Source organism: Ischnura elegans, chromosome 7 (assembly GCF_921293095.1).
Source record: "Ischnura elegans chromosome 7, ioIscEleg1.1, whole genome shotgun sequence".
Lineage (NCBI taxonomy): Eukaryota > Metazoa > Arthropoda > Insecta > Odonata > Coenagrionidae > Ischnura > Ischnura elegans.
In genome coordinates, this window is record NC_060252.1 from 43,109,980 (window position 1) to 43,119,996 (window position 10,017).

General features: G+C 37.0%; 1 protein-coding gene across 3 annotated transcripts in view; it reads left to right on the forward strand.

Moving 5' to 3' along the window:
• Positions 1 to 3,298: 3,298 nt before the first annotated feature.
• LOC124162501 (methyl farnesoate epoxidase-like) overlaps positions 3,299 to 10,017 on the forward strand; it is a 28,611-nt gene continuing 21,892 nt past the window's right edge. Inside the window, exons 1-2 of one of the 3 annotated variants that reach the window (XM_046539067.1) lie at positions 3,299 to 3,486; positions 4,697 to 4,804. In XM_046539067.1, coding sequence (XP_046395023.1) covers positions 4,720 to 4,804 — 85 coding nt within the window. In that variant the 5' untranslated portion in view covers positions 3,299 to 3,486; positions 4,697 to 4,719. The remainder of the gene's footprint in view (positions 3,487 to 4,696; positions 4,805 to 10,017) is intronic. The other 2 variants (XM_046539065.1, XM_046539066.1) reach the window with 2 other exon arrangements.

The following is a 10,017-nucleotide window of genomic DNA, read 5'->3' on the forward strand; positions in this document are numbered from 1 at the left end:
AATTGGCATTCCGGAATCGAATAAGTACCTACACCTCAGTTGAACGGAAATAATCTTTTCGAGCACTTCATGCACGACAGGGTTGGAGTCCAAGTCCAAGTATATTTCTCGTTGTTGTTTTCCGCAGTTCTCAGCTTTGCAGCTGTCTCCTGGGGACAGGGTTGGAACCTCGGGAATATATACATACCTCTACATGTCATAAATCTCAGCCCTTGTATAGAAAACTTCACAAAATATATCTATGAGTAGACAATATAATATATAATGCATGCAAATTTGATTTATTACAAAATAATAACATCTTAATTGACACTGTTTATATTATAGTTTACCCGTTGCTATGAGGCCATAGCGGCCAGACGCATTCCCTTTCGGCTTGTCATGCATAGCTAATCTTTTATCGTAAAACTTTTTTTGCAACTCGATGGCCGTTGATTTCTTTTACATCATTTAGCTCTTCTCCAATGAATGATATATTTAAAAATCACGATACGATCCCGTTCGATTATCTAACGTTTCTCTAATTAAATAAAACTTTTCATCGTGAACAATCAACGACGTTCCATTCATGATAATTAATTTCTCCACGGCTATTTCCTCCAATTTATAGATATTAACAGCAAATTTATATTTTCCATACTTATTCCAATCGATTGAAAGTTTAAAAAAATCAAGAGGACAAGTGTACTGTAATCATAGTTTAAAATCGACTGTTCATTTCTGTGTCCGCGTCAACGGGACAGTGTCTTCCTTTTCTCTCACTTTGACACTCATTTCTACGTGCAGGTGCACACTTACCAACCTGTACACCGCTATGCAGTTCGAACATCTGATTACCCAACCTAATATTTTTAAAACCCCATTTCATACTTTCATTTTGGACTTTTGTCCACTCAAAGTGGGGTTTGGCCCCACCGTGGCGTCAGCGTGGTGGTTATTTTCATTTTTTATGATATAAATTTTCCCTAACATAATGTACGACTTGCCAAGAATTTTCCCTTATCCATCTCAAATCCCCTGACATCCCTAATTTCCCTAACCGGTAAGAACCCTGACCGTCATGGCATCGAAACGGCATGTAATAATTATCTAATGGACTCGCTTTCGCTCGCTGGGGGAGCTCTAGCCCCCTACAGACCACCCCAAAAAGTGCCTGCGGCCTATTCTGGTCATACGAAAAAGGTATTACATTCACAAATGACCTACCTCACCAGAAGAGTCGTTATTGCCGAAGCGTCGAGCACACGTGATTATTCCCACTATCTTTGAAGGCTGGCGAAGTGAATGGGACATAATTGGATAATTTTAAACCACTTTCCATGAATCACAATGGCCTTCAAGTACTATCATTCCAATACGAAGTGAGACTTATCGGAAAACATGTCATAATCTACTTGTAAACACTAGCATGCTTTCAACCTGTTCTCTGAACCAACTCGAGTAGTGACAAAAGCTAAAGGTTGCAAACCGAAGCTTACTCTGCAGGAATTACACAGACACAGAAACTGTTAACACCATATTTGATTGACATAGGGAATCTCCCTTTGCAGAAATGTTTGCACTAACAAAAAGATTACAATTTGCATAGCATACTACCTGCATCTAACTTATGGGACATATAATTTCACTTACAAATGTAAAGTCTCCTCAAATAATTTCGACAAATACATTATTTTAATACAAATCACACAGGTATAAAATACTATAGAATTAATTAAATTTGCGCCAAACACGATCCTAAATGCTTTAAGATTGTAATAAAATGTAGTGCGACGTATGCTACGCAATCAGTACCAAAGACCACAAATTCATCAATAAACCATGGAAACTGCTGGAAAATGTTTTGATTAATTAAATACTTATCACTGGAAACTATTTTATGAAATTCCAAGTAAACATGAAAAAATACATTCACTGATAGGTTGACTGGCAAAAACGATATCGATATAATCAACCAATCAACATGTAGCCTGTTTACGCGTCAAAGCAGACTGCTATAGCAGTATCTCCAAAACAATTCTCGCAACAAATAGCAAATGTCCCGAAACTGCCAATATTCTTCGAAATGGCTGAAGTTGAAAAACATAAGAAGGGGTCAGGTTGCGAATGAATAATTTGTTATCTAAGCTTTCTTTCAGAAAATTGTATTCAATTTTGGCATATTATTGATTCCTCATAAGAAATAAATTGCAAAAAAGCAATCTAATTATATTCATTGCCTGCGTTATTAAATTGACCTTTTTCGCTATTGATATATCCATATCCAGCTATTCCAACTGCGTCCAAATTTGAGCGGATTCACCTTATAGATCGAAATAAGACTAAAATCGAATCGCACTCTCACGGAAGTAATTTTAGAATGCATTTGTCGCATCCATAAAAAGATCATAAAAAGCTTTTTTATATATTGACCTTTATGTGCCGTCAAAAGTTTGAATATGAAGGATATTCTACCGATAATGATGAAATGACTAAGGAGTATGGCTTAATTTCTTTATCCTTATGGTTTCCACCGCATCACCGTAGGTAAACAGATCTTTTGAACTTAGTAAAAAACTTTATTACATTATGGACCGATATGTGTCGTCAAAAATAACAACATGAACAGTATCTACTTTGCCGATAATGATGAAGTGACCTCGGAGTATGACGTAATTCCTTTTCCCTGGTGGCGTTTACCGCAGCACCACATACAAACAGTTCTTTTGAACTTTGGAAAAAGCTTTTTTACATCACGGACCAATATGCGTCGTCAAAAATATGAATATGAAGGGCACTCCACCGATAATGATGAAGTGACCAAGGAGTATGACGTAATTTCTTCACTCTATGGTTTTCATTGTAGCACCGCATGCTAATAAGTCTTTGGAACTCAATGAAATGCTAATTTATATTTTGAACCAAAATGCGTCGTCAAAAATATGTTCATGAACGGTAGGTACTCTAACGATAATGTTGAAGTGACCATATATATATATGATGAAGTCACCAAGGAGTATGACGTAATTTCTACACCATATGGTTTTTACTGCAGCACCGTATGAAAACAACTCTTTTGAACTCAGTGAAAAGCTAATCTATATTTTGAACCGAAATATGTCGTCAAAAATATGAACATGAACGTTAAGTACTCTAACGATAATGTTGAAGAGACCACCACAGAGCATGACGTAATTCCTTCACCCTGATTGTGTTTACCGCGGCACCGTATGCTGTTTGGCCTCGCGGTTCCCATTCGTAGGAGAGAATGGGGAGACGGTTATTACGAAGAACTTAGTCACGCCTACAAGGCTTAATGTTGCCAGACGACCTCCGCGGGCAGTCATTACGTCTGTGGGAGAGAGGAAGTGGAGATTCCTCAAGAGATTCGCATTCCCTCCTAGATCTTCATCCGCTCAACACCAGCCAAAGCATCAGCACAGCAAGGAAGGAGGACGGAAGCTTCTAGCGCCAAGTGACATCGGCGGTTTATTAATTCCTTAACCAGTAAGTAACAACATAATAATCTACATCAGCGGTTCCCAATCTGCGCTACGCCTACACCTTGGGGGGTATCAGGAAATAAGTCTACTTATTATATGGGGAACTGTTTACTCTCCATTTCTTTTCTCAACCCTAGTGAGCAGCTTCTACATCTCTAGCGGCTCCCAGCCTAATTTGCTTAACATCTACGTAAAGCTTTCTTTACGCCCGTAGCAGTTTGTGCCAAAATTACGCCTAGTGATCTCTATTTTAGTAGAATAACATATTTCCTACGAACAATGCAACAGCAAAGCTCCGTTTACAGCAACTTAACTTTGTGAAATTTGGCTTTTATGAACCAGACCCAAGAGGAAATATATGCAAGATTGCTCATCAGGGCTCTTAGGCATGGTGCCAAGATTTAAACGACAAAATCTATACCACGTGATAGACATGATGGTTCCAATTGGCTGACTACGGCGATAGTTTTCATTTCATGTTGTATCTTTCAATTTGACATGTTATGTAAATTAAATTAAATAACCACGATGGAGAAGTAACAGAATCTAAATAAAATTTATTAAGTACTAACTCCGCTGAATGTTTCTCGGGAATACTTCTGAAGTGTCACATCAATCTTTAAGCATTTCTTTTCGTCGAAAAAAGACGGGTCCCTAACACATCCTTACGACTCAAATTAATACTTCCGGGAACTAAGAATCAATTAATAAACCGACATCGTTTCCCCGGTGTCGAAATTGTGCTCTTCTCATCCTCCACTTATTTTCTTTTTAAGAAAAAATTAGAACACTTAAGAAGTATGGTAGCCTTTTTAGCTTTAATTTCATACCAATCACTTGTAATTTTTATTATTTATTAAAACTTCCAGAATAACGTTTAAATATTATCTAAAAAATTAAATATGTACATTGAATTTTAATTATTCTACACACAATGTCATGTGGACAAAATATCGGATTAAATAAATGAAAATAAATGCTGATGTAATTGTTTACAAGGATATTAATATTTTGTAGTAAAGTACTTAAAAAGCTGCTTAAATCGTGAAGGAGGAAAGAAATTTTTTACCTCTAAATCGATAGTGAATAATTAATTCGTGATGGATTTTTTTACGCAGATGTAAGAAAAACTTATTGTAATTGGATTTAATTAGATTTTTCTAGTTCATAGTTGCACTTACATATTCTTAATTTTTCCGAATGCGACTACATAGGTTTTCCGAGAGAACAACGAAAGATGATATTCGAGTTGGTCCTACTGGCAGCAACAGCCCTGCTGATTCTGAAGCTACTAATGACCAAGCCATATAAATTTCCTCCAGGTGAGTTAATACAGAATTTCCCATCAAATACTGGATGTGCATACCTTCTCCGTTGACTACGATCAAGAGAAACCATAGCCAATGCCTACAACTCACTGCTAAAACTAAACTTATAAATATTTTCGGAATTACGCCAAAAAATTAATTTGCGGACAACTCTGTTATGACGCAATTCCAATATTCCATGGATATCGAAGGAAAAAAGAAGAGCTAAAGTATTTCTATTCTTCATGGTTAACAGATTGCAGTGGTTTTAATTGACGCGTACTAAGTCGTTAATATTACGTCATTTCACTGATTTTAATAATAATAGTAATAATTTTAACGTCTCATCGTACATTATCATGAAATATGTATAAAGAAAGATTTGGAATTACACTCCCTTTGAGACTTCCGCCTCGCTTTAGGATTGCCGACTAGCTCATTTTAGAAATAATCCCAAATTTCAAATTGGTCGGTGAGGCATATATTTTTATCTTTTTTTTAACCCGTACCCAACTGCTGGAGTGCAAAAAAAAACAAAATATACAAAACAGCAACATAAATCACGTAGAGAAAATATAGCGTGCATTAATGGAAATCTAGCATATATACAAAAAAGAAAAGAAAAAATCATAATCAGAAGTTGCACTTGCAAAACATTTACATCGGTTGATTTCGTCCTGTCACTCACTCTGGCAGAGCTCACCCCAGTCTAAGCCGCAAGTATATGAAGTCGCATTTTAGGTGTAAAAGATTCAATGTATTTTCCCAGGCCCTCCGCCAACTTCGAGGAATATTGTTTAGTGTCCGACTTAATCTTTCAATACGTGAAAATAAACAAGTGAAGATTAGCCTTTTTTGCCAGATTTCAGCGTAGGGAGGAGTACCTAATGGAAAGGAAAACTTTGTCGAAACTCAAGAAAATTCCAGCGACAGGAATAAATCTATTTTGTACTACGTTCAAGAGATTTCTTTTTTTCTTTAAAGAGAAATTTTTTGTAACCATGAACCGCCACACCTTGACTTTACAACTAGCTCCATTCACCAGAAAACTTAATGCTACTGTCGGTGTCAAAATGATATCCCACTGTACTTCACAAATTTATATATGGGCTTGTGCGCAGGCGCGGCCCCGTTTGGCAATATGGCATTAATAGAATTCATTTAGATTCACAAATATCAATATTTTTATAGATTACGGATCATAGAAAAATAACAAATAAATTAAAAGTGCTTCTATTAGCTTTATTTCTTGTTTCGGGGTAAACTGTAGGACTAGATAATGTTTAAACATTTTCGTAAATTAACGACAATATATGGGTTCAAAAATTACGCAAAAGCCATTTTCTTGATTTACATAAATGTTTGCAAACTTATTGTGGAAGACGAACGCTGTAGACGTAGTAGTTTTCCCTAGGTTGAGTTACAAAGTTAATGAAGTAGACAAAACGGCTAATTTTACGGTGCGCGGAGTCACTTATTGCACTGGTGTGTCTGCATTTTTTTATTTTTCCATAAAACAAAAAATACATCGGAATAAAAAAAATAAAATTTTCTTTAAAATGACGTTCTATTCGTTATTTCAGCTTGCGCACAAGTCCAGATATAAATTTGCGAAGTACAGCGCACATCATTTTGACTGAGACAGTAAGTGGGGCTTCATTAATAACAGTGAAATGGTTCGCGTTCACTACCTAGGGAGCATGTTGCATGGCAATCATCGCAAGTAATTGCCAGTAAAATCTACTAATTTTGAGCATTAAGATATTCAAAAAACTTGTTTAGAAGGGAGAGGAATGTGGAAACGATGAAAAAGGAGTAAAGAGATCACTGAAGCAGAGCATATGTGATAAATGTCAATAAAAAGAGGGGAAAAAGAAGTTCGCAAGGCTACGGCATTACAGGAGCCCAATTGAAATAGAGACTGCTACGAAACTCTGACTAGTTACGTTGAAATGAAACCGAGTCACTCACATCAAATTCAAGACAATAAGAGCTTAGGAATGGACCTATATACAGAGGGAACCTTTTACGAGCCCCTCAACCTCATATTAAATTAATAGGACACGATACAATCGCATTTTAACACTCAGAAATGCCGCTAATTTTGAAATGCCTATATATAAATCTTTAAAACCATAGTTTTATCGCCTTCACAGTATCTTCTCACAAAAGACGAAAAAAAAACTTTTTTCAGGTTAATAAGGCAAGAAACGAGGTGATATTTTCATTTTAACAAAATGCAAAATATATTCTTCAAAATGTTTCTCGTCCACCATATTACTCTTAAAGGCGGTACTCGTCAAAGTATAGGTAAAATATGACCTGCTACTGGATGTATACACGTCATTTTAACAAAGAAAACTGATACAACTATTTCTTTAAGAATCACGATAAAAATAAAACTTATGCTCGTCACCAAATTACTATCCGAGTATCAACAAATAAATACTGTAATTGAAGTCAAATCACGCTAATTGGCGCTAAGGTCGGCTCAAAGAGCTGACAAAAAAAGTTAAAAATATTACGACTGAATTAACCACACACCCTATGCCCTAACTGTACCAATAATCCTCAATGAATGTCATTTATGAGGAAAAACTCTTTTTAATAATATAAGCGTAAAGTATTCGTTCATAATCTCGATTCGCGTATCTATCTAATTCAATCGTAATGAGGGTATTTCTAAAAAGCGTGCAATTTATTTGGATTACAATAGTGTTAGGTTACATTACAGTTTGTATGCCATTCATAATGAGAACTGCGAAATTTTTCTTAATTAGAAAACATTTTTATACTCATAGGTGATTCTCACGTTTTTGGAACCGTTTTAAAGGTGAAATAATCGCAGAAACACGCTTGTGTGGTCTACAGATCCCATTGAACGACTCAGGTTTCGACGAGCCACTTATTACCAAGGTAATGATATATAGCGGCTGGTTGATTATAACATAATTTGTACAAACCAGGGTCAATTGCTAAAAAATCTGAGGACCACACCAAGCTTTTTCCGTGATTACGTTGCCTATAGGTACAGGTGTTCGTTCACAGCATCAGTAACGCAGCAATTTGATTGCACAGACACGACGTATTTTTCAACGACAAACATACACTTTCGTCAACGATGCTAATGTGATCACGGAACTGAGAGCCCTGAGGGCACGGAATAAAAGCTAGAGGTAAATCCACACCTTTAGCACTCAATGGAGAGTGAGAGCAAACAACGAACCAACCGCGAATGCAATTCCGCAAGTCATCACGGAGTGAGCGCATACATAGGTGCCCGCGTCAAGTATGCGAGATCCTGAGCAACACAAGGTTTTGCACTCCTACCCCCGCATCTTTCCTGACTATTCATGCTCACTCGCAACTTTCCCCAATCGTAGTAATGATAAATCTGCGCACCTCAAAACTACCCGCGGGTAATTATCATGATTCGGCCGTAATTATCATGATTCAATCCTTAACGGCAGTTTTATTCTCATCATCATTTGTAGCGTATTTCTCCACATACAAAATCAGTTTGTAATACATTTGTATTACAAACGTAATGCAAAAGTTTTTCAAAACGGAGTATGTTGTATTGCAGTTGCAATACAGGGTCAAATGCGTTACGATTGTAAAACAAAGCAGAATAACGACTGCATTACAAATTGTATTCCTTTTGTAAGGCAAATGCATCACTGTTGAAAATTTAAGACTCATCAGTGCTACCTCCAGCGAGCCAGAGTTAACAGTCAACCATGAATGGGCAACTGTTAAGTATGGACCTGGAATTAACATCGTCGCAAATAATTTTTCCATTCAGTGCCGCGAGCTAAATCGCAGGGGTCTCTTGATTCGAACCTTGGCTGGGTATAAAACAAGTGCACGTATTGGTATCCATATAACTTTCTTGAAGTAACACTTCCCGATGTCATTTCAACATCCTTGAACTAAAGTAGCCGCTTACTTTTACTTACGCGTGCACAAGAAATTGCCTAACTCACGTAAAAAAAGGCGCAGTGCTTCGTTGAAAACGGTATTGCAACGGTTTTACAAACATTAATAAAATTTGTTCTGTACCAGAGATTTACAATTTGCATACGAGCGATTGCGCCGTCTGGGAAGTAGGGTAATTTCCCCACAACAATGCTTAATTCTCAGAATACTTGAAGGCCAGATACTAAACTGAAATGTTAACACCATCAAGCCAAAATCACGATATGCTCGGAATAAAATATTTCAACAAAGACGCTAATAAGTTCCGTCACGCGCGTCTAGTTTAGTTTTTTATTTTGTTTATTTTGAAGTCAGAATTTTCTAGTTATTCACGAAAAAACCTGAAAAGAAAAAAAGAGTGATCCTCAAGGGGTGATGGGTTTTACATGAAGCTATGCCCTACCTCAACGAAATTTTGCGACCGCACGATTTTTCTCCCTATTTTAGTTTCACTGACCATCAATTAATCTGCTTAAACTCTGTGCTTAGCATATTTTTCGGCTCCAGGGTGTTAACTTTTTTAAGAGTGAGTGGTAATGCTTTAGAGTCAAAGGTTTCAGAACGGCTTCCATGTTTTTCTCCGGTTTTCATTCCATGAAAACTGGCAAGCCGATTCTAAGACGAACCGAACAGCTAACCCGGAGCACCGGAAAACCACCCTAGACCCTACTCAGTCAGGGCACTTTGACCCCGAATGACATACCACCACGCCCATCAAGTGTGGTTTGAAAGAAGCATACTACTTAGGATGATTAACATGCAAAACGAACCAATCTCGGTCAGAAAGCTTGCAAACGTTCAATGGAAACTTTATTCATCCCCTTCACTCTATAACTCTCATTGAAATGCAACGATGGAATAAATAATATTTTCGTCGAAGTGGGTGCAGTTTTAAAGCAACTACGACGCATGAAACATACAATAAGACGCAAGGGCTAATAATGTAAAACTCTCTTTGTAGGAATAGAAGAAATAAAAACTTGGCTATTTCCACATGGTAATTTATTGTGATCGACCATGGTTCCGTTACAGCGTAACATTATCCAGGTGAGGAATTACAGGTATATATGGAAGAAAAAAGCATGGGTTGGGAAATTTCCGGGTGCTGTTGGTTAGGGGGAGGTGTGGGTTGGGTTCAGTGCTTGGTTAGGCGTCACTGTGGTTAGGCCTGAGGAACACTTGGGTTCACACAATTGTAAAATTCTAATTTTATTAGAAAGTAAGTTGTCAATCATGGTTGCATTGAACTC